This window comes from Rhinolophus ferrumequinum, chromosome 15 (genome assembly GCF_004115265.2).
Source record: "Rhinolophus ferrumequinum isolate MPI-CBG mRhiFer1 chromosome 15, mRhiFer1_v1.p, whole genome shotgun sequence".
Lineage (NCBI taxonomy): Eukaryota > Metazoa > Chordata > Mammalia > Chiroptera > Rhinolophidae > Rhinolophus > Rhinolophus ferrumequinum.
The window spans coordinates 24,097,930-24,122,887 of NC_046298.1; the positions used below are offsets into that span (position 1 = coordinate 24,097,930).

The 24,958-nt window shown below is 47.3% G+C and overlaps 2 protein-coding genes across 3 annotated transcripts; both read left to right on the forward strand.

The window, feature by feature from the left end:
• Window positions 1-4,823: 4,823 nt before the first annotated feature.
• MON1B (MON1 homolog B, secretory trafficking associated) lies at window positions 4,824-16,208 on the forward strand. 2 transcript variants are annotated; one of them, XM_033128069.1, is made up of 6 exons: window positions 4,824-4,983; window positions 5,399-5,556; window positions 7,558-7,887; window positions 8,448-9,267; window positions 9,645-9,792; window positions 12,236-16,205. In XM_033128069.1, the coding sequence occupies exons 2-6, from the start codon at window positions 5,409-5,411 to the stop codon at window positions 12,443-12,445; spliced, it is 1,656 nt and encodes a 551-aa protein (XP_032983960.1). In that variant the 5' UTR covers window positions 4,824-4,983; window positions 5,399-5,408; the 3' UTR covers window positions 12,446-16,205. The 2 variants fall into 2 exon arrangements, with proteins under 2 accessions (XP_032983960.1, XP_032983961.1); XM_033128070.1 differs by having other exon boundaries at window positions 4,861-5,182; window positions 12,236-16,208.
• SYCE1L (synaptonemal complex central element protein 1 like) lies at window positions 13,455-24,597 on the forward strand. The gene is made up of 9 exons (XM_033128071.1): window positions 13,455-13,653; window positions 18,881-18,943; window positions 20,629-20,688; window positions 20,867-20,941; window positions 21,506-21,553; window positions 21,807-21,861; window positions 23,441-23,504; window positions 24,281-24,350; window positions 24,440-24,597. The coding sequence occupies exons 1-9, from the start codon at window positions 13,485-13,487 to the stop codon at window positions 24,529-24,531; spliced, it is 696 nt and encodes a 231-aa protein (XP_032983962.1). The 5' UTR covers window positions 13,455-13,484; the 3' UTR covers window positions 24,532-24,597.
• The last annotated feature ends 361 nt before the right edge of the window (window positions 24,598-24,958 follow it).

Consider the following 24,958-nt stretch of genomic DNA (forward strand, 5'->3'; position numbering starts at 1 on the left):
ATTAATTCAAGTTGTTCCATAAGGAAGCTCTGCTCCTTCCTCTCCCTCTATGTATTTGTTCAATAATTCATCTATATTATTATGGAGTCGTAGATCTTTATTTTGTTTCTTGGATTATAATTCAGTACTAACATTATTTATGTACTTGCTCAAATTGTTCCAGCTTTTCCTATTAGGAATAATTTCATGTTGGCTTCTGTACCCATTTGCATAGCTCATATTTTTTTAAAACCAGAGAATTGTATTTGAAAACCAATATTTGGAGGAGTAATGTCAGCGAAATGGCAGAGGAGGCAGCTCCAAGCTCTCCTCTCCCCACAGACACATTAAAAACAAGTAGAAAATGTCAGAACCGATTCTATCAGAATGCTCCAAAACATTTCAACAACTTACAGCAACCAAGGAAATGCTGAATCAAGGAAAAATGCGACTTCAAAATTGTAGAAAAGTTCGGTGGTGACTTTACTTGCCTTTGTTCCACCTCCTCCTCGGCTATGTAGTGGTTTGAAAGCAGTAGCTATACACATTCCCAGAAAGGCCTCCTGGTCCCTGAATCAGAAAGGAGAAGAGCAGACATTGTTTGCCAAGTATTGTGTGTGTCTGTTCAAACCTATCTGGGGGGTACCTCAAAGACTGATGCAAGTTTTTCATATCTGTTTCATCTAACTTGGAAGCCAGCACGGGAGAGCAGGTCAGAAAAGAGTCAGGCATTGTTCAAAAACACTGCAAGGCATGCTAGCGGCCCTCAGATGCCTGGGGCAAAACATTACCTGGTCTTACATACTTCATCCACTTTAACATGCCTACCTCAATAGATCTGTGTTTCCTATTTCTACTGTCTGCCGTAGCAGTTCTGGCATTTCTCCAGCAAGTCCTTTAGTCATTCCACATCTCTAGGAGCCATCCTAGAAACATGTTCACATCATCTGAGGCAGTTCCTGCCATGGTGTCAAATCCTGCATCCTTGCCCCAGCCACCCTCCAAATGTAATCGTCAATACCACTTGACAGCAACTTCAGATTCTGTTCTCATGTCCACTCTCTGGCTTCTTGCCGGTGCATGACATCATCACATACTACCATGATATTGGGATAGCATCCCTGTTTTACTAGCCGGCCCTACATGTCCCTGGCTGGGCTACATCATGACTTTTTCCTGGTTATTGACTTAGTGAGAAGCCCTTGGAAGGCTCTGCCTTAGGAAATAATTCAGTAGGATATGACAAAGAGTGCAGCACCTGGAAGAAATGGCAGATTGGAGAGCTGAAGCAGGGAAAATGCAGAGACATCCTGTGGGAAAATGCAGGGGCATCCTCTAGTGCCAAAAATCAAGGATGTACATTTTCTCCAGCTTTATTGGGATACAGTTAATAAAAATTGTGTATGTTTAAGGTATATGGCATGATGGTTTGATATACATATACACTTTGAAATGATTACCATGGTGAGGCAAAATTATCCCATCTATCATCTCACATAGTTACCTCCTTTTGGTGTGCTGAGAACACTTAACATCTGCTCTCTTAGCAAATTTCAAGTAGACAGTACAGTATGGTTAACTAAAGTCACCATGCTGTACATTAGATACCTAGAATTTATTCATCCTGTTAGCTGAAAGTTTGTACCATTTAACCAACCTCTCCCTGGTAACCATAGTGTGCAAGGATGTACAGTATAATTTTTCAATAAATAAAAATTAACAGAAATATCAAAATGACATAAGAATAGATCTAAAAGAGATCACAATGGCCAAGGCTGGAATAATCTGTCCAAAATATATAACGATAGCATAGGATTATACCCCCAAAAGAATAAAAAAAAATCCATAAGCTTGGATGTTAATTAAAGGTTGAATAAAGAAACAAATGAAGAGAAGAGGCAAATCTTTCCTACAAAAGATTCAAAAAAACATGCAGATACCCATCCAGGATTTCACTTCCCGCTTCTTTAACGCAGGCTGGACTTAGTAATTCACTTACTTCCAAAGAAACAAGTATGGAAAGGTAAAAATAGAGACTTTACAGTGGAGAAACCTGGCAGACAACTTCTTAACCATGTGATGAAGGTGAATATCACCAGTGATAATTCATATTGATAAGTGTATATGTTTAAGGGTTTTGTTAAATTGGTAGATTTGGGGATTTTAGAAATTTAAAGAAGTTGATTGGCTTGGGGAGGATGGTAGGCTGGGGAATGGAGCTAGCCTCCTGTTGAATGAAATAGAGTGCAAATGGCTCTGAATTTGTGGTTCCATTTACATTGATTAGACCCATAGGGTACATAGGTGCTAATCTTGTTCAATTGTTACACTTGATGAATTCAGGGGTATTCCATTCAAAATTATGTATCTAGGAGAGAATCCACCACTTTCACTGTGGAAGTCTAGTTGAGTAATTCGGTAAGTGCAGCTAAGATGATCATTCCTCTTCTCCCAATGCCTGTTCCCAGCTCAATATGGATAAAATAATAACAGCAGAGGATCAAAGACAAGGAGAGTGACAAGTAGAGACAGAGGGCAAAGAGCAAGAACCGAGGAGACAGAGCAGAAACCAGCATGAGGGGGCAGGAACAAAAAGTAGGAGCAGGGAGCAGTGATGCAAATCAGAAAAGAGTGTGGAACAAGGTGAGGGGGCATGGAAAAGAAAGACAGGGCAAAGACCAGCCAGAGGGGGCAGGAATTAGGGAAATATGGGCATCAAATGTTCCTGCACTGCAGGTACAACTGAGGGAACCAGTCACAACTACACAACCACACAATACACTACAAGTTGCCTTGTTTCTGCTCACAGCTGTGTTCCTCTTCCCACTCCAATTCATACCATATATATTCAATTTCCTAGCATTCAAGAAATCTAGAAGGAAAAAGAACACATAGCATGAGGATCACCACAATATATCCAGACAGGCACAGACAGGTTCCTAACATGGTTTATGAATTGTCAGTTCCAGGGGCTCAAGACATCCTGTAGCAAGCATGGCACCAGGCATGGTTGTTCAGTCCTAGGAACGTAATGTTCTAGTGACCTCAGGAAAGAAAATGTGCATAGAAAGGGACTTTTTCCTGGGCTTGTGGGTGAGGCTCAATATGGAAGTGTTCATGCAGAATGAGAGAGCAAGTATCTTTAGGATGAAAGCACAATTATTCTCCTTCGCAGTTACATAAATGCACTCAAATACGCTTGATCCTCTGTAACGAGGATTGAAGAGTATTTATGTGAAATCCAGGGTCTTACTGTGTCACCGGGGTTTACTGGACTCCAGAAACTCATTCCATTCTTTTGGTCACTGCTGTTTTTAAATGTATTTTGGTGGAAACATGAATGTAGGAAGAGTTGGTTTGTTTAACTGATGATTTTGATTCATCAAAAAGCATATTCTCACTGACATGATAAGGACCATGAAATGTATGTAGTACAGCACAATAAGGGAAACCCCTATTGTGAAGGAATGGAAGAGTTTAGCCGTCAGTCTCCTGAGAAGTGACCAGAGTCTGTTTCTAATAAGACTCCCCCATGTAAAGGGGAATCCTGCGGGTGATAGAGCTTTGCTCCTGGGGGGAGGGAAGCCTCGGGATGGGCGCTACTCTGCAGGCCAGGAGAGGGAGGGAAGCCAGACACCAAGAGAGAGCGATGTGAGAGCGACAAAGGGTAAGAGAGAAAATGACATACTGGAGGAGAGAAAAATTAAAGAACGACTGAGAGACACAAAGCCCTAGAGACAGAGCACAAGCATTAAGGAGGGAAGGCACACAGACCCTCAGAGACATAGACACTGGAAGAGAGACAGATCAGACGCAGAGCGACACCCAGACACACAGACAGAAAGATTCAGAGACAGGGAGTCGCAGGCAGAGACATTCAGAGCAAAGGAAGAGAGTCCAGAGCAGAGGCGTCCACACCCGCGCTCGCCCTCACACTGAAATAGTCTGCTAGGACCGCTCTAATGCCACCCAGGTTAAGAAGATCAGATGCAGCCGCTGAGCTCCTTTTTCTATACTGACACTCTCCAGGGGGCGGTCCCAGCGGCGGGCGTCGTGCCCTCGCCCAGTCGATAGTGGCGCGCAGAAGCGGGAGGGAAATTTTTCCCCAAACAACGCGACTCCTGAGCTTCTCAAGGACACGCCCACATGCACCTCCGTCGGACCTGGACTCCTAGTCTGTATACCAGCTCCGTCCACAGTGCCCTGTATTAGAGAGGGAGGTCAGCTTGACCTGTTGCCCATCTGGGCAAGGCCTGATCAGCCTAGCCTGCACATTGACTTCGCAAACTCACTTCCCCGCGCCGTGAGGATGTCTACGGCTGGAGTTTGCCTCCAGAGGGGCCCAGCCTTTTGCCTGGATGAATACAGAGAGAAACTCGCGAATAAGTCCTACTTCTGAGAGGCCCGCCTCCCGCTTTCGTAGCCGAGTCCCATAGGCTGGCCAGGTTGCGCACGGCACTTCAATTGGAAATGGCGACTGTCCGTCAAGTATTCACTTTCTGCCCAGACTCCACTCCAAACTCATCCCCCCGCTTTTCCTGGGGGATAAGGGAGGGTGAAGTTGCCTCCGTTCTCTGCGGGAGCATGTCTATTGGTCGGGCACGGGTATCTAGTATCATTACTTAGGCTGTGAACTTCCTCAAGTGAAGACAGGAATTACCTCGAGCCTTCGATTGTTAGGAAAAATGTCTGTCAAGGGATGGGCGGGTGCAATCGTAATTCAACGCGCAGTATTGGTAGAGAGACGATGCGGACAGAGTGGGGTAGCACCGCAGGAGGGAAGCCGGCTTCTCTTGATTGGGCCATGAGGGAGGCAGTGCCGTACTCCGGATTGGCTGAACGCGAGCCGCGCCCCCCTCACACCGACAGCCTTCAGGACCAGAAGTGGGCCCGGCTCGCCCCCGGTGAACGCGCGAGCCAGAGCGGTGGGAAGGACTGCGGAGGGGGCTCGCTGGGCTCCCAGCCAGACCCGGGGATCCGGAAGTGGCGCTCGCCATCTCAACGGTGAGGGAACACCAGCGGGCGGCGGGAGAAAGGGGTTGGGCTCCGCGGGGAGCGAATGAAACTCCGCAACAGGAAGTTCCTTCGGAGAGGCATCGCACCCGGAAGTGTGGCAAGACAGCCGCCGCACCCGGAAGTGTGATGCTTCCGCGGCTACGGGAAGTAATGGTACCCGGCCAATTGAGATACGGGGTTAAAACAGGTGTTTATGTGTCTTTATTTCCTGAGGCTCGGTAGAGCCTTCCTCTTCGGAAAGTGTTGGAGGATGCCAGTATTTGGTCATGTTTTTTAATGTCTCACCCTGTTGAAAACAGAGGGGAAACGAGCACTAGGAGTGTGTACCGGGGTGCCAGGCTCAGTAAAGGCATTGAAGAAGTTTCTTTTGCTTCCCCTCATCCTCAATTCCCCTCCCCCACAGGGATGTGCAGATGGAGGCCGGAGGAGACACTGCTGCCCCTGCCCCCGGGGACGCGGAGGACTTGGAGGACACGCGGTCCCCCAGTGAGGAGGCTGGAGACAGTGGAGGAGTTCACGAGGAGCCGCCAGATCCCAGAGAGGAGGGTCTGGAGGAAACAGGTATGCCTTCCCCTCACTGGGGTCTTAGAAGGACTCTATAGCGGGTTTCATTGTTGGGGGAGGGCAATGGGGGACCAGCGAAGAGTTTTGGAACTCAAGGAAGTAGCTTAAAACATAGCCAGGTCAGTAGGAGGTCATTGTTGACTGACATTGTAGTTTAAATCATTGAGGAATGAATAGGACATCAGTGGGCATCAGTCAGTGGTCACTGGGGACTTGGAGTGAGTCTATGTCTTTGAAGAATCAGAAAGGTATCAGTTGGGATCAGAGAGGGGCATTGGGGATTTAGGATGTTTGGGTCAGTGACTGACCAAAAGAAAATTAATAGGGTCAGAGGCAGACTATTTAGAAATCAGGGTCTTGGGGGGCTAGGGTATTATTCTTAAATAACATTGAGGTGGGTTAAGGGGATCAGTGAGGGCCAGTGGGCACTAAGGATGTTTACGTCACGGAGGAGTGAATGGTAAGCTGTTGGAGTCTTTAAGGAACCAGATGTTAGTGGATGTTAATGGTGATCATTGGTGGAGAAGCAGTGGGCACCATCAGTGAAATTATTTGGAGAGTCCGAAGACCAGTAGGAGGGTCTTTGAAGACCCAGGTGGATGGGTAAAGGTATTCTGTGAAGAATCAACGGGAGTCATTGGGGAATCATTGCTCGTTGACCACTTTGGGATTAGCGGATGTTAATGAGGTCATTGGAAAGGATCAGAGGACATCACTGAGAATAAATGGTGAATCTTTGAGAACTTGGGGATTATTGGCAAATAATGGCAGATATTGGGAGAAGGTAATTGGTAATGGGGGGGCATGTAGAGTCAATGAATGTGAGTGAGAGAATGAGGGAATATGGGATTCCCTGATTTGGAGGGAAATCATAAAATCATTGGGGGATTTTTATGGGAAAATTGTTGAGACATAGTTGCCAGTGGATAGTAATGGTTGTTGGGGGACCAGTGGACATCGACTGGAATAAATGGGGGAGGAGTCAGTAGGGGGAGTGAAGTCGTGGGTTTCGATGGTGATAGTTAATAGTGATCACGGGGAAGGGCAGTGGAGGGCCTTATTCAAGTCCTGCGTTAGTGTATATTTTGGTGGTTATTGTAGGGAGGGGAGTGGATATCACTGAGAATAAAGGGGATCAGGAGAGTCAGTGGAGATCACTGAAGTCCTGAGTGGTAGTGGAGATTAATAGTGATCATTGGGGAGGAGGGAGAATGGAATAAAAGAAGGTCAAGGGAGTCAGTGGAGGTCACGTGAAGCCTTGGGTGTTAGTAGAGGTTAGTAGTGGTCATGGTGGGGATGGAATGGACACGAAGGAGAATAGACTGTGGGTCAGAGCAGTCGTTGAAGGTCATCAAAGACCCAGGTATTAGTGATATTAATGTTGGGTCATTGGAGTGTTAGTGAACAGCGGTGGGAGTAACTAAGGGTTTAAGGAAGTCCTGAAGTCCTGAAGATCTGGGCGTTGGTGGATATTCCTGGCAGTCATCGGAAGAATTAGTGGTCATCATCAAGAATATAAATGGGTGATCAGGAGAGTCACTGGGGTCATTAGGGGTCAGTGGACATCCATGAGAATAAATAAGGGGTTAGGGTAGTAGGGACGGGAAGCATTCAAAGATCCAAATATTAGTAGATATAATGGTGGTCACTGAGGGGTGAGTAGCTATCAGGAGAATAAATGAGAGGTCAGAGGTATTAATGGGGGTCATTGAAAATGAAGGTCATTCGGAGGCAAGCAGTGGGGTGCTTTGAAGACTTGGGAATGGCAGTTATTGCAAGGGGAATAATTGGTCTGTAGGGATACAGAGGGTTCGATTATAACAATGGGAGACTGGATTATCATGGTTTTAAGGAGATCATGTGGATGTAATTGAGGGGCAGAGGAGATACCTGGAGGGCTGTGTCAGTATCAGGGATCATTGTGGGGCTGGTAGGGATTTGGCACATGGGGTTAGTGGGAGTCCACAGGCAGCTGACCTACCAGGGGCTCCCTTTCAGGATCCGAGATCAAGGACCAGCCACCCGGCCTGCAGTCACCACTGCCCCAGTTGGAGGCCCCATCATGTACCTGTCGGCTCTGGGATCCTGCAGCCTCTGAGAATAGTCCCTTGGATGACCCCGAGAGTGGCTCTGGGGGCCAGGGTGGAGACCCCAGCGATGAGGACTGGCGCAGCAAGAGGAAGCACGTGTTTGTGCTGAGCGAGGCAGGCAAGCCCATCTACTCGAGGTACGGTAGTGTGGAGGCACTGTCGACTACCATGGGTGTGATGACAGCCCTCGTGTCCTTCGTGCAGAGTGCAGGAGATGCCATCCGCGCCATCTATGCTGGTGAGCAAAGGGGCAGGAGGCAGAACAAGACAGTGACTGGGAACATGGATTTGGTTGGCTTGCAAGCTGTAGGTCTGTCTGTCTGGGTTCCTGGGTCACTGTCCAGCCAGCCAGGGGTGGATCACTGTGTGGATGGATAGCCAGGTGTTTGAAGCAGGGCAGTGGGGGCTGTGTCCATCTGTCTGGTCTTCTGGGTTCTGAGTGACGAAGGCACTGGGATCTAAGTGACTGGCTGCATACTTACTTATCTGAGAGCATGATTTTGGGGGCTGTGTGGCTGAGTGAGGTACCCTTCTGGTGGTGTGTCAGTCCTTGCTCTATCTTCCCCAACTTCATGCTGTGTGTCTAACCCGATTCCTTGACCATCCCATCATGCCTCTACAAATGCCCAAACTCCCCCAGCTTGTCCTCCACCCTAGTCCAAGTGTCCACAGAGTGAACATGCAAGCTTGGGCCAGAGGTATATGTGCTCAGGGAAAGGGCAGAAAGAGCTTCACCTGTCTCGCTCCAGCCCTCACTGAGTCACCTCTCCCCCCGGCCCCATCTCTTCCCTCCCCTAGAGGACCACAAGCTGGTGTTCCTACAGCAGGGCCCACTGCTGCTGGTGGCTGTGTCTAGGACTCCTCAATCAGTAGCCCAGCTGCGGGGGGAGCTGCTAGCTGTGCACGCGCAGATCGTGAGCACGTTGACACGTGCAAGCGTGGCCCGCATCTTCGCCCGTAAGCAGAACTATGACCTTCGCCGCCTACTGGCCGGCTCAGAGCGCACACTAGACCGGCTTCTGGACAGTGTGGAGCAGGACCCAGGTGCCCTGCTCCTGGGCGCTGTGCGCTGTGTGCCCCTTGCTCGCCCACTGCGGGATGCACTGGGCTCACTGCTCCGACGTTGCACAGCGCCCGGCCTGGCACTGTCAGTGCTGGCGGTGGGTGGTCAACTGGTGACAGCAGCCCAGGAGCGGAATGTGCTGGCTGAGTGCCGGCTGGACCCAGCTGACCTGCAGTTGCTGCTCAACTGGGTGGGTGCACCGGCCTTTGCGGCGGGGGAGGCCTGGGCACCTGTGTGCCTGCCCCGCTTCAACCCCGACGGTTTCTTCTATGCCTACGTGGCCCGTCTGGATGCCACGCCTGTCTGCCTGCTGCTGCTCAGCACCGACCCCGAGGCCTTCCACGACATGGCCACCTGCCGGCGCCTGGTCGAAGACGGCATGCACACGCTTGGTGCTATGCGTGCCCTTGGGGAGGCTGTCAGCTTCTCTAAGGCCCCATCAGCCATTGCCCTTGCCTACAGTGTGCAGGCTGTGGGGGCATCAGGCCTCCGGCACTTTCTCTATAAACCACTGGACATCCCTGACCATCACCGCCAGCTCCCCCAGTTTACCAGGTGGGTCCTGACGCTGTGGGCATTTGGCCGGGTGGGAAAGCTTATCTAACTGGAATGTTTAGCATCTCATAGACACGACTCAGGAAAGAAAGGCAGCCATGCTCTAGAAAGATGCGATAAAAGGGGTCTCTGACTGATGAGGGAAGTTCAACCACCACCCTCAAAGAATCCCTTATTCTAATGGAGAAGAGGGCCCCAGGACTGAAGGAATCTCCTAGTTTGCTGGGGAAGCTGGGCCTCCAACCACTAAGATTCCTCAAATCTAATGGGAAAGACATAGCTCCGTCACTTAATTGAACTCCCTAGACTGAGGGGAGACAGGCCAGCCAAGAAAGCTCTAAACTGACCTTGTCCCCTGCGCGGCTCCGTCACTGCAGCCCGGAACTAGAGGCCCCGTACAGCAGAGAGGAGGAACGGCAGCGCCTGTCGGACCTGTACCACCGCCTGCATGCACGTCTGCATAGCACCTCCCGGCCCCTGCGCCTCATTTACCATGTGGGTGAGAAGGAGACGCTGCTGGCCTGGGTGAGTTGGGCAAGGCTCTGAAGGGGCGAATTCCCCATTTCAAGCCTCCTTCCCCTCCATCATGTCCAGCCCAGCCATAACAGACTCCATCCGTGAAACACACTCTGCCTGGCCTGAGCTGTGTGTTTTTGCCTCCAGCACTGTCCCTGTCATTGCACAGGTGTCTTTGAAACCCATAAGGATCAATCACAGTGTCTACAAACCTCCATTAGCTCCATGATTCTGTTGGCTGTTCCCCCATTAGCAACCAGTACAGTGTCTTCAACTTTCAAGAGGCTCCATTCTCAGCCATTGCTGTGCCTGCTAATTTCCCATTTTCCCAGTAGACCTGGCCCTGTGCCTGCAGACACCAGTTCAGTTTTGACTCCATGAGTCCCCAGCACTCCTTGAACACCACAGGCTTGGTCCCATGCTGTGCCTTCTACCTGGGATGTTCTTCCCTGGGGTCTTTTCAGGGCTCCTGCCCCACCCTTTCTATGGGTCTATGAGAGGTCAGCTGTTCTGGGTATTTGGTCAAGGTGACCCCTTTGGCAATGGCACTTCCCCCCCAGGCTCGGCCATTTAGTGCACATTTATTACATCATTTATTGCATGCCTTTGGTGTATCAGGCGTTGTTCTAGGCCAAGGATTTTATTTTAGTTTTAGTTTTTTAACTTTCATTTTCAAGCAATTTTAGACTTAAGAAGAAGTTGCCAAATAATACAAAGAATGACTAGAGTTCCTTGACCTAGTTTCTCAGGTTAACATGACGGCAGGAACTTACCAAATCAGAGAATTAACCAGTCAGTACAGCATCTAATCCAGACTTCATTCACATTTCACCAGTTGTCCCACTGATGTCCTTTTACTGGTCTAGAATCTAGTCCAGGATCACATGTTGGATTTATTTATTGTGTCTCCCTCGTCTGTTTATTCCGGAACAGTTCCTCGTTCTTTTTTGTCTTTTATGACCTTGGCACTCTTAAAGATTTAGCAGCCAGTTTGTTTGTAGAGTGTCCCTCCACTGGGTTTTCCTGGAATTTTATCATGACTAAATTGAGGTTATGCATTTTGGGGAAGATTATCACAGAAGTAATGTTGTGCGCTTCTCAGCATCGTAGCAGGAGGCCCACATGTCAGTCTGTTCCTTTGTGGATGATGTTAATTTAACTTTGGTCACTTAGTTAAGGTGGTGTCTGCCAGGTTTCTCCACTATGAAGTTCACATTTCCCCCCTTTGTAATTAGTAAATACCATGTGGTGATTATGTCAGTGTTTGTCCACCGATTTTAATATCTGTTAATGATTCTTGCCTGCAACAGTTATTACTCTGGTGTTTACTAGATGGTTATTTTTCTAACTATCATTCCTTCTACAGTTAGTGTTTGAAATTCTACGGTATGGAAGAATTTTTCTTCCTCCTGTATTTGTTGAATTTTTAATTTTATATCTGTTTGGTCTCATGGATTTTTCTTTAATTCAGTGAGTGGGCTAAAAAGCCTTTTCTGTGCTCAAATTGTCTCTGATTTAGCCCGTGAGAGCCGTGATTTCACCAGGCCGGCCCCTGTGTCTTTTTGACATGTCCCCATCACTGCATGAGCACTTCTTTCTGGCACAGGATGTTCCAAACTCATCTTGTACTTTCTCTTTGCCAGTCCATAAAATTGGCCATTTGTCCAAGGAGCTCTTGTACCTTTTAATGCAGAATGGTATTTCAGAACCAAGATATGGTAGGCTCAGGATTTTTAATTGGGTGGTCAGGGGATGCCTCACTGAGGAGATGGCATCTAAGTGGAGTGGGTAGGTAGTGGGCCATGTGGGTATCTGGAGGAATAGTACACCTGACAGAGGGAAAGGACTGTGCAGATGCTGTGAGATGGGACTGGGCCTTGCAATTGAGGAATAGCAAGGAGAGGCTAGTGGCTGGAACAAAGGGAGTGAAGGGGAGCAGTGAGAGCTGGTGTGGAAAGATGCTGGTATTGTAATCAGGCTGAGTCAGGTTGGTGTGAGGATTAAATTGAATTAATCCTCATATTACACTCAGGCTACAGATCATGAAAACATAGGTTTGTGGAACTTAGAACAGGACCTGTATACAACAGTTGCTCATTAAATGTTAAGTGTTGTTATAACCCAGTCCACCGATGAGCAAACAGGTTCAGACCACGCATGCAGACACACACACACACACACACACACACACACACACACACACCCAGCATCACCCAATTGAAACCAGTAGATCTAGATGACCCCTTGGCCCAACTGAGAAGGCCCAGCCCACCCATGACACAATAATACCAACTTACCTGCTTTAGCCCAGTGACCAGGCAGCACCAGGTAGGAGCTACTGCCAGGTGCGTCTCCTCTAAAAAGGAGACAGGCATGGGGCTAGGGTCAGGTAGACAGGATTGGACATGGCCAGCTCCAGCCCAACTGACTCTGTCTCCCTTCAAACCCACAGGTGACCTCCAAATTTGAGCTCTATACCTGCCTCAGTCCCCTGGTGACCAAAGCAGGTGCCATCTTGGTAGTGACCAAACTCCTGCGCTGGGTGAAGAAAGAGGAGGATCGGCTCTTCATTCGTTACCCACCCAAGTATTCCACACCCCCAGCAGTCCCAGCTGCCTCTATGGACCAAGCTTCCCATAATGGCTTATTTCCTGGACCTTGAGCGGCAGAGCTCCCAGATTGGGTGTGCTGGGAACAACCAACCACCTTTGGCTTTTACCTTCTGTCTCTACCTTGGAAATGGGGTGGGCAGGTGTCGTGTGTGCGGGGAGAGGATGAGTGATGGTGGTGCAGGTGGTGTCTGTGGTTGGTCCCTCTCTCCCTGGGCAATGGGGCAAGAGCAAGATGTGAGGGCCTGCCCACAAACGAGAGATGGGCGGCAGTATGACTGCACACAGGTGAGCAGGCTGTATTACCAGCCCCTCCATGCAGGTCTACCTTCGGAGAAATCCTTAGACCTCTTCCCCTCCCTCTGCCTCACCTCCTCCACTTGGATGATGTTCCAGCTTCGCCAGGGGCTGTCTCCTCCAGTTCTCAGCACCCCACCCTCTTCCTGCATCCAGAGTCTACCTGCTCCTTGAGTGTCCAGGGCTGGCCAAGGTCTCTTTGGCTGGCTCATGGGGGTTCTGGAATTGGGAATGCAGGGCCAGGAACTGGCCTGAGAATATTTTAAAGAAAGAAAACTGTATATCAGAGGCCTAAACCACTCCCCACAAGGACATTCTTTTGCCCTTCCTGTACTTCATCCGTATCCTGTCATCAGTGTTGGCTGCTGCTGCTAAGGAGAAGGTAGCCTCCACTGTCTACGGGGTATGTAACCCAGAGCAAAGCCCCTGGCTGCACACATTGGCTGAGATCCAGAATTTTTACATAGGAGGTACACTTAGCTTCTAAGGGTCATTCGTGAAATGGAGACATCCTCTCACAGGCTAAGTGAGGATTTGTAAACGAAAAGGGATTCGAACTTTTGTGTACCACCGCGTAACACATGCACATTTGTCCCAGATTTTCTCACACCCAGCACAATTACAAGCAAACTGGAGAAGGAGAGACGGCCCTAGGTTTATATGTGTATGCGCAATACTGACTCCCCAAGCCACCAAGGCCCTAGTTCCGCCCTTGTTTTATCTAAACGAGTTGCGGAGGCATGCCACTAACTGCCAATCAGGGGCTCGGGACGGTCCGCTTGTCATGAGGAGCAGATGCACACGGCACGCATGCGCACTGAAGAGCATTTCTACCCTCCAGGGTTTTTTTCCCCCCTCCAACCAATCACCCAAGGCGCAGGCGCGAAAGCCCCGCGTTGGAAAATGTCGGGGAAGTTGGAGCCTTTGAAAATGGAGCCGCTGGAAGTCGAGGAGGCTGAGGAAGGTGAAGGTAATGAGGGCCTCTCCCAGCCAGGGCAGTAAGATGGAGCCTTGTCCTAGTACGGTAATGAAATATTGTGATAGCAGTAAAAGTTTTAAAAAGTTAAAAAAGTAAAATTGTAAGCCTTTTATAAAATACTGTTCAGCAAAGTGGGGAGAAATAATATGCATATTCTCATCTAGATTAACTCATGTCAGCTTTATTGGACATATTGTTTAGTTTTTTTAATATAAACAATAGACTAAATAGTATGCATCTTTTGTAGATTCTCTGTGTGTAGAGGAAATATACACTGGAACATTCAGCAACGAACGGGGGTGGACATTCTCACAAAAATTACTCTGCTGCTGCCACATCTAAGAAAAGTAACAGTAATTCCCCAACAGCACTTGACACCCAGCTCGTATCACGCTCTGTATGGACTCTTACATCTTAATTGAGAATGGCACTCCTACAGACCTTTTTCTTTTCTCCAGGGCATTTTGATAATGACACCTACACTCTAGGGAGGGGGTGAAAATTGTCCTACAGACAAGTGGGAATTGCAGTCTAGCCAAAAGGAGAGACTTACCCAAGACAGTGATCCACTATTGTACCACTAGCATTTTTTTAACTATAGGAATTTTCAAAATGTACCAAAGTACAGAAAACAGCATGATGAATGCCCATGTACCCATCGTTTCTACAGTTGTCAACTTTCTGCCCTCCTTTCATCAATCGCTAAACCCCCTTCCTGCACAGTCTTTAAACCGCTATATTAATAAACGTGTTGGATTGCGTTTTCCCAGACCTTTCTATGTAGGCATCAATAACAATGATTATTTACTTGTTATTTTCTAACCTGGGATGTTAGAATCATTTATTGTTTCCCCAATGCCCAAACAATGCCTACTTAGCAGATAGTAGGTGCTCAATAATTTTCTTTGTTTATTGTATGAATAATGAAATAATTTTAACATGGAGAGCGCTCAGGTTAGGGGCATACATTGAATGCCAGCTTTCAACAAAGGATGGACAGAAATGAAACATGCAAATCTCATTTATTAAGCACTTACTATAGCTAGCTGACTGCTGAAAAATTTTTAGTTAGTATCTCAAATTCATCAAAATTGAAGTTAGTAACTTCACCAAAAATGGAGAAAATGTAAAGCATATCAGGTTCCTATTTCTAGCCATCAAAATTGGCTTTGTAAAATGAGGGATAATATGTATTGATTACTCTCTGGGGAAAAGGTTATCTCTTTCCTCACTGTGAGAGCTGACCAGGACAGGTTTTGCTAGAGTCAGTTTGGCAAAACACGTTTAGCATCCAAAATGCTATTCTGTATCGTCAGTCCTATGCTTGGTAATCAGGAGAATGCACAGATGTGTGGACCAGGAAGGAACATTGGAGTGTGTTGTTGGAAGCAAAACCCAAGGAACAGTCACGAAAATGGCTAAATTTTGGTATATCCATGCTTCGTATGGAATGCGTGTGGTGGACTTTTTTTTTAAGCTGCAGGAAAAAAATAATTCCAATTTAATTTAAAATAACTAACTTTAAAAGGACAAGGTCATGATTTATTGACACAGAATGAGCTCCAAGAGAGATCATATCTTGATGAGAAAACAATTTGGGATTTGAAAGGGAGGGTGGGTGGTAATATCAACTGTAGCCTTGTGTGGGTTGCATAGAAAAATGTCTGCGGGCTAAAGTCCAAACTGATGGCTTAACAAGGGACTTGGATTTGGGGAACTGTGCAGAAGTACAGGCATTTTTGTGATTTTTTTTTCTTTTAGAAAAATATAAGTAGTACTGTACAGTTTTAAAATGTGAGTAAGAGGGAAAATTTGAATCACATCCAAGGATCATATATTAATATTGATTACTATTAACATCTCGGTTTTGGTGGTTATACTGTGGTTACCTGGTAGTTTCCCCTTGTATAGAGGAAATATACACTGGAACATTAAGGAATAATGGACCATGATGCCTGCAATTTATGGTACAGAAATGGGAAGCCTGATACAAGGGCAAATAGGAGCATGGTGGTCTATTTCTACAACTTTTATGTACATCTTGAAGTTTCAAAATAAAATGTTTAAAAGGGTATCATGCTCTATAGGGTGTTTTGTAACAGATTTTTTTTTTTTTAAATTATCAAGCTGTTAGTTGGATGATACAAAAGATTTACTGGTCACCCATGATCTTACCTCAAGACTAGAACTAGACATACAGGGGAGAGAAAAACAGATGGAACTTGCACAGGTATGGTTGTAAAAGCCAGCTATAAAAGATACATGGGGACAGAGAGGGAATCATGTTCTGGGCACTGGATGATATTAATGATCCAGTGATTAGTGATGATTGTTAATCGTGGTGTTATTTATAGGATTGGAGTCATCTAAGAAAATATCTTCACGTAGTGAGGCTCTTAATGAAGTATCTGGGGATGAAATGTTATGAAGCCCGGGACTTGCTTGAAAATACTTTAGTACAAGAAGCACATAGCTGAAGCAAATATTCGTGAATATTAACGATTGTCAGATCTGGGCAATCAGAGTTCATCATGGTATCTTCCCTGGTTTCATGGACATTTGGAAAGTTCCATGATGAAATGTTGAGAAAGAAAACCACAAACACCTCTCATCAAAGGAGCTTTAATTTTTTGTTTAATTTCCAAATATTAAGAGTCTTTTTAAAATTTTAACGTCTCAAGAGAGAACATACCAACCTATTAAAAGTGATTATATCAGAGAAAGGCACTGAGATTTAGGGCCAAGCAGAGAAGGAAGGGTTTTATTTTTAACTTCACACATTTCTTTAGTGTTCAGATGTTTTTAAAATGTTACTTGGATAAAAATGTAAAAATTAAAGGAATACATGAAATCCATTTTACTAAGAGATCTGAGTGTCTTCACCAAACTGTTGGTAGTGGTTACTTCTGGGAAGGCGAATGACTTGGAGAAGGACTGTTGGTGATGGGAGACTTACTTTTTCCTCTATGTTCTACATTTGTTTATTAAGTAATTTAGAAATTCAAATGCAAAATTAATGCATACAAATTTGTAAAAGATTTCATGCAAGACCAAAAGATGTAAAGAAAGTGAACATACCATGAAATATTGCAGCAAAATTTAATAAGCTCCGGTTAAGAACCCCAAGCGTACAACGCAATTTTTAATGGCGACAAAAATTTCATCCTACGAATGTGCTTTGGGTTGCTTCCATCTTTTAGGATTACAAACAGTGAAACAATGAATATCTTGTCTACGATTCTTAATTACGTCCTTAAGATAGGTTCCTAGAAGTGGAGTTTCTGATGCAGAAAAGTTGAGTAAGTTATGGATATTAACTACCAGAAAGTTTTAAATAAAAATGTTGTTTTCGCCCATCAGGTTGGCAAAAATGGAAAAGGTTGAAAACATTCTTGGCTGGTGAGAGTATGGGGAAGGAATCCCTTCTGGGCCTGCCCAAAACAGGTGGAGGGCAATTCCATAATACCAGTCAAATTTAAAAATATACATGTGCTTTGATCCAGGAGGTAGGCTTCTAGGAATTTATCCAATAATGCACTCCCATGTGTGCACAAAGACGAATGTCCAAGAATAGTACACTGGGTTGAATTTTGTCCCCCCAAAATTTCATTTCCACCAGAACCACAAAATGTGACATTACTTGGAAATAGGATCTTTGTAGATATAACTAGTTAACATGAGGTTATACTGAATTAAATTAGGGTGGGCCCTAATCCAATGTGTCTTTATAAGAAGAGGGAAATGTAGACAGAGAGATAAAAAAAAAATAAGAAAGGCGAAGACACACAAAAAGGAAGCCCCAGTTTGTGGTACTTTGTTTCGGCAACCCAAGAAAACTAATAAAGATGGTCACTGTGGCATTGTTTGTAACAGCAAAAGAAAGGAAACAAACCAAATATCCACCAGTAGGGGACTGCTCTTAAATTGCTGTATATTCATTCAGTGGACCACTATGCAGCCACTAAAAAGAATAAAAAGATCACCAGTACACATTGCCAAATGTAAAATACAAGTTGTACAACACCGCTTATGATACCACTTATATAGAAAGACTGAAAATGTGCTTGTATATGAGTTGAATTATCTCCAAGTATGCACAAATAGCTTGTAACACTAAGGACCTCTGTGGAGGGGAATTGAGGAATTTGGGGTCTGAGGGGAAGGGACTTTCTTCTATATAGGACCATGGGTAAGCATTTCATTTACTTTTTGGCTATCATGTGACTTGTGAACTGCCTTTCATTCTTCTCTGCCAAGTTTTCCTTGGAGAAGAGTGAGTCATTGGGCTTTGACCTTTTATTGATTTCAAGAGTTTGTAAGATATTAATATGTTTTTCTGTTGATTTTTGTTGTTATTTTAAAAGTAACATGGGCTCATGTTAAAAATATATAGAAGTGTATATGGTGAAAAGTGTGTTTGAATCAAGATCCAAATCAGGTCTGTTCATTACAAGTGATTGATACATGTCTCGTCTCTTTCAATCATAGAGTTTCCTCTCCTTTTTTTTTTCTTTGCAATTTATTTGTTGAAGAAAGGATTGTCCTGTGTAGTTTCCCAGAGTCTTGGGATGCTGATGGCATCCCAATGACATCATTTAATATGTTTCTCTGCCCCTTGTATTTCCTTTACATTGGTATTTAGGTATGGAAACCTTATAAGATTCCCTTTTTTTGGTTGGCAAAAATCCTTCATAGGTGGTGTTGTGTTCTTCTCAGAATACCCAGTTATCGTTTTTCAATGTTAGCAGTCATTAGCAGTCATTAATAACTATTTCCTAGATCCATCAATTCTTTAAGAATTTGCAAACTGTGGCCTATAATGATTTTAAAGACATTCATATGAAATCTTTCTGTCCTATCACATTGATTAGAACTTCATACCGATTTTGAACAGCAGCAGCAAAAGTGCTTCCCTTTCTTTCACCCTTGAGTTTCATTAAGTGGATGTATGTGGAGTCCTTTGACCTCTCAGGAAGAACCTGACCCTTAGGGGTCCTGATTCACCCAGCACACTCCATAAACCTCAGAACCTCAGAGACAAGGCACGGGAGGGAGCCTGCTCTGGCTGGACCTCAGCCTATCTTCGGTTCCGGCCCAGCGTATCTGCAGGACCCACTGGACTTCCTTCCTCCCTTCCCATTCAGGCCTGGACCTTTCCCCAGTCACCTCTCAGTCTCACTGGATCCTGTAATTCTAGTTTTTGTGTCCACAGGGCAGACCAAGTCTTTGAAGAAGACTGAAGATTTGCTGGCAATGGTGAAAAAGCTACAGAAAGGTCATGTGTCTCCTTGTATCTCAGGCCTCCCTGGGGTCTTGAGTCCGGCATGTGCCTCAAACCCAGCCTCCCAGTTCCCAACCTTGGGAAATTATCCCCTTCCTCTTTCTCCCTCTAATATAATTCTTTGAACCAAAAATACGTCAAAATTCAAGAGATATAAGGGGATACAAAAACCCTAGCCTCTTAATACACACACATACATACATACGCAAACACCCAACAGTCATCCATTTCCCTGACCCACAAGCCAGCAGCAACTATTTTTAAATTCTTGGGTATTTTTCCAGAGATTTAAAACAACAACAACATACATTCACGGGGGTGTATTCTTCATCCACCCTTTTTATATACAAATGGCAATACAAAGGCTTTGCACCTTGCTTTTCTTGTTGAGGGGGGCTGGGGAGCCAGCCTGAGTAGGGGCTGGCTTGACTGCTGGCTGGATTTGAGGTTAGACCCCCGCCATCCTTCCCCAGCCTATCCTCAGGTTAAATTGTACAATCCATTTCATTGGTCTGTTCCAAATAAAAGGGAGCCTCCCATTCCCCTCACCCTGGGCTACCTGCAGCCGTGCATTAGGGCTGCTCCCTGGGCTAAACTTAGAGACATTGCAGGACTGGAAATGGGGAGCGCCCCTGACCCCCTACCCCCACCCCCAGGGATTTGTCAGTCACAATCAGCCACTTGGAAAAGCACCCACTGTCCTCGCAGTCACAGGAACTGGATTGGGTGGCCTCGGAAAATCCAGGGCTTGAGCTTCACTGCAGAGGGGTTGGTAATGAGACCCAGCTAGCTGGGGCTGGGAAGCTTTTGCCCCAACTCTGTGCCACTGACCTTGAAGCCAAGATGGCTAACGAGGAAGGCTTGTCCATACCGAGCTCTGATATCAGGGCTATGAGAAGGTATTGATGGCTCCACTAAAGAGGTAGTGACCTCCTGTCACTGGAGAACGTGAGGGCTGCTACCCTCAAAGGAAAGCGGCATTTTCCCCATTTCTCTAATGAGGCTAATCCCAGAGTCTGGATGGACAGAAGTGACAACCACCCTGCCAGGCTATTAACAGGGTGGGACAGGCGGAAGGTCCCTGTTGGCTCCCACCACACTCAGAATTACATCTAGAAGCCTCCACCATGTCCCAGGAGACCCTGATGGCGCTGCACCTCCACTTCCCCTCACCTTGCCTCCTACTACTCTCCACTTGCTTACTAGACTCACAGCTGCCGCACCAGCTCCCAGCCATTACTTTGGGCATGTGCCTCCCTCACTCCCACTGCAAGGACTACACACATGTCCCTCTGCCTGGCATGGATCCTCCCTCCACATGCCCCCAACCCCACAGAACTGCAGGGCTCCCTTCCCTCTCTTCATTTGGGGCCTTTCCATACCCCAAGAAGTGCCTTCTATCCTTTTACTCTTCAACCCCTTGCTTCACTTTATTTCCCTTCACAGCAGTTACTGCCCCCCGCATTGATATTACATATCTTTGTTCAATGTCCGTCTCTCCCACCCAGAATGTAGGCCCTGCTGGGGGATCTTACAGAGGCCAGCATACAGCAGGCACTCAATAAATGCATGTTGACTGATAGCAGCAGAGACAACTGTGCCAACACCCACCCTCCTCCATCTGCCTTGGACAGCCAGGCCTCTGTCTTCTTTGGCTCAATCTTTCTTTCTTTCTGCAGAGGGAAGCCTGGAGCCACAGATAAGAGACCTGATTCACCGGATTAATGAGCTTCAGCAAGGTAAACTCTGGGGCCTGGCCAGCTGGCCAGGAACGGCCTGAATAGCTCCCCTCCCTCACCTGTAAAATCCAGGCCCCTCCAGGTTGTTTAAGGTGAGTGTGCAATGTCGCAACCTGAGATAGAAGAGCAAGGCTAGAGGTTGCACTCACACAGTGTCTTCTTCCCTTCTTTGGCCCAGCAAAGAAGAAATCCAGTGAGGAATTGGGAGAAGCCCAAGATCTCTGGGAGGCCTTGCACAGGGAATTGGACTCCTGTAAGTGAGAGCTGGAGAGGGACCATGACGGCTGCTGCTGCTCCTGTGCACACCTGAGGCTCTCCTCTCTGCATGGGCTGCTCTTCTACCTGCTGTGCTCTTATCCTCTCGAATCCAGATGGCTTCTTGCTATCTCGAGTCACCTTTCAGCTCTTGGTTCAGACTTCACCCTTCCGTGATGGTCCCGTGTGAAAACAGAATACCACCTTCTCTCTGCCACTCTCACCCCCCTGCTTGATTTGTTTCTTCACAGTCTTCATTTCTATCTGACGTGGTGCATTTATTTATTTCTAATCATCTCTCCTCTCAATATAAACCTTGGGCATTCTGCAGAGCCTTTGCACCTTTGACATTTGCAGGAAATGTGAGCAACGAGAGGGAGAAGCTGGATGAGCATGGTCCCCAGTAGGAGATGGGTGCAGGGTGGCAAGGACATACCTCCCCCCCCTGGGGCTGTACTAGAACTTCTGTGTCACCTTGGGCATGCCCTTTGCATGAAATTGGCGCGGGGGCACAGGATGTTGCCCCTCCCTTGGAGGTTCAAATTGTCACTGTGTTTTCCAGTGAATGGAGAGAAAGTGCACCTAGAAGAGGTCTTGAGTAAAAAGCAAGGTCTGTTTTTTATTTACCAGCTGGTCTGTCTGCATGATTCTACCCCATCACCCCACAAAGCCCACGGACCCCACAACAGCCAGAAGAATCCCACTGAAACCTGAGTCAGGGTGCTCCCCTCTGCTCAGATCTCTCCCTTGCTTGCCCCCTAACTTGAAGTAAATACTAAAGTCAGTGCCCTCCAATGCCCGTCCCCTCTTCCCAAGCCTGACTCCCCAAGAGCTCTCACAGGGCCCTCTGGTTCTCCCTACAGAAGCACTGAGGATCCTCCAGCTGCACTGCCCAACGACGGAAGGTGAAGCTCAGAGGTAAAAGGTCATGTCCAGCTCTTCTCCCCAGTATTCCCCAGCCTGAAAGAGGAGGGAGCAAGAGCTAGGGAAAATAAATCTTGGACACACACTCCTCCTTTTCCCTTTCTATAAAATAGATTGGCTAGACAAGAGACTCCCATGTTCATCTCTGCTATTAGATGGTGGTATTAAGATGAACTCATTTAATCATTCTTTGCTAGTTTCTTTATAAATAAATTTCATCCCCTAGTGTTATTCTAAGTCTTCCCCTATTGGTTGTCTAGCTCTTCTGCCATCCATTCATTTATCTGTCTGTTCATTTAGGCCCCCAGTCATCCATTTACGCACCCATCCATCTACCTACCCATCCACCCACTCAGCTATCCATCCATTCATCCATTCCTACATCTATCCTACTATCCAACCCTTCATCCAGTCAGCCAGTCAGGCATTATCTCTCTAGCCTCTTATCTAATCATCTTTCATCCATCCAATCATTCATTCATCATCTCTCCATCTTTCCAATCATCGAGCTGTTCATTTATTCACTCAATCATCCACCCAGACATCTGTCCATCCTTCCAGCAATTCTTTTATTTCTCCATCCAGCCATCCTCCCTCCACTCTTCATTTCTCTAATCAGCCATCATCTCTTTAGCCAGCCATTTACCATCCAATTAACTGTCCATCCAACTATCTATCTGTCCATCTGTCCATCCTTTGAACCTTAACACATTCTTGTGACTAGAGGTCTCACACCATGGTGTACCAGGATTTTAATTGTGTGGGAGAACATAATGGACAGTTAAATTGTGTGTATGCTTGACTACACCACACACAGTCTGATAAGCAGTTTATGTTCATCTATCAACCTAATCATCACAATGACAATTAAAGGGCTGATGTCATCCTCCCATCATTCCCCCCACTTTACATACAAGGAATCAGAGACCCAGAGAGACTAAGTAACTTGTACAGGCTCACAGTGGAGTAGCAGATCCAGGCTTGAAGCCAGGACTTTAGCGTCTGTGAAGCTGAAGTACTTCTCCCCTCACAAAGTTTTCTTGGGAAGGCATGGCTTGATGAGGGACAGGACGGACAGGGCGATGGGCTCGACAAGAGGCCCATGAAGTTTCATGTTCAATCAACAAACGAAAGGAAAATGATGAAGGTTATGAACAGGCCCTCAGACCCACTCCTGCAGGAGGAAGTGGGGCATCATTCAGAGAATATGACAGAGGTTGTCTTTCCCTTTCCTGGAAGCACATGTTGCAAGAGTGCCTGGACCAAATTTCTATCTCTAATTCTCAGATTGAAGAGAGTTGTAAACAGAGGAACCTGGGGTAACCACTGAGGGCACCCCAGGTCAAGAACCTGGTGTGGCACTGGGTGGGGAGTGGGAGTGGGGCTTGCATCAGGGACAGTTTGTTGGGAAAGGAGCTTCTGGAACCAAAGCTTGGCGGATGAAGCCCAGAAAAGAACTAGCAGAGGAAGCAGCAGGCAAAGGTCTAAAGGCCTGTGCGTGAGGAACCCCCAGACTGAAGGAGGCTGGATGTGGGTCCCAGCAGGTTTTCTCATTCCTGGGTGTCAGCCCTAGGTTGCACGCCGAAGAACAGTTGGAGGATTTGACGGGCCAACACAAGGCCCTCTGGGAATTCCAGGTGAGCCTTTGTCATTGCCTCTAATCAAAGCCCCTCCTCTCCTGGCCCCAATGTCTGTACTGGCTGCCCGGCCCACCTCCATGGGATAGTCCTTGACTCCTTCCTTTCTTTGTCAGCCACCCACTCAATCCTTCAGCGTTTATCTTGAATCTGGCCACCTCTCACCATCCCCCACTGCCACACCATTGCCCAGACTGGTGCAGTAGCCATTGCTCATCCTGCTTCCCTCCTGCTCACCTAGGTTGTTCACCTTGCATTGGCAAATGGGAACGCTGAAAAGGCCATGGTCACGTCATTCCTTATTCAGCTAATGTCACTGGATGCATTCCACAGCATTTCAGGCAGTAGGAGACAGTAGGGAACCCAAGGGCGGAGGATTTGCTGTCCCCAGGATGGCTGGGGGCAGAAGGAGGCATACCCAGACTCTAAACAAGAAAATAAGCAAGTATCTGGGTGCAAATGTTCCTGGCGGAAGGAAAGGCCAGTGCACAGGTCCTGAGGCTGAACTGTGCCTGGAGCATCTGAGGAAGAGGAAAAGGGAAGGTGAGCAGGGAAGATAAGGAGAGTGGGAAGAGATGAGATTTGAGAGTACACGGAGATATGGGGAGCAATTGAGGAGAAATGCATCTCCAACAGTACCCAGCCAGAGCAGAAACTGCACATTGAGTTAATTGAATGAATGAATGAATGACCTAATTCAGGTAAGGACTTTGAGCGGCGTGAAGGAGGAAGGGTCCAGGAGGACAGACGGACAGGCCTCTGCCCTTTCCTCACAGATGCTGGAGCAGCGACTGGCCTGGGAGATCCGTGCCTTGGAGAGCAGCAAGGCACAACTGCTCACTGAAGGTGGGACTCCCGAGCAGGGTCGGGGGCGAAGGGCGGGTCCCGGCCCGCGGGAGCTTCAGGCCTCGCCTGTGACGCCTCCACCCCCGCAGAGAATTTGGCACGTGCCAAGCTGGAGCTGGTGGAGCAGCAGCTGCGCTTGCCCCCTGTGGTCGAGGGTGCCTCGGCAGTGAACGACGGGTGAGAGGGAAAGAAGGCCTCGCGAAGTGAAAGGGGCAAGGAGGAAGGAAACGGGCCGATGCCCCCACAGCACCACCCCTCCCAGAAGGCTTGACTTTGGGCCGGGTTGGCGGGGCCTCAGCACGTGAGCTCTGCTCCCGCCCCGGCCCTCCAGCCTCTGCCTCTCTCGGCGTCTTCAGATCTCTGTGCCTCAGTGGCTTCCTTCCCGTCCCCCGCCACTCTAGCTCTCTTCCTCTTCTCTCCTCTGCCCGTTCTCCACAGGCTAAAGGCAAAGCTGGAGGAACTCGGGGGGCAGGTCCCTGTCCAGACCCAGAGCACCCCAGAGGACCTGGCTGACAAAAAGGAGAGGTGGAGAGCCCAGGATGGAGGCCAGGCGGGCAGAGAGGGAGACAGGACGGGCGGGGGTGTCCCCAGAGTCCCTCAGAGAGAGA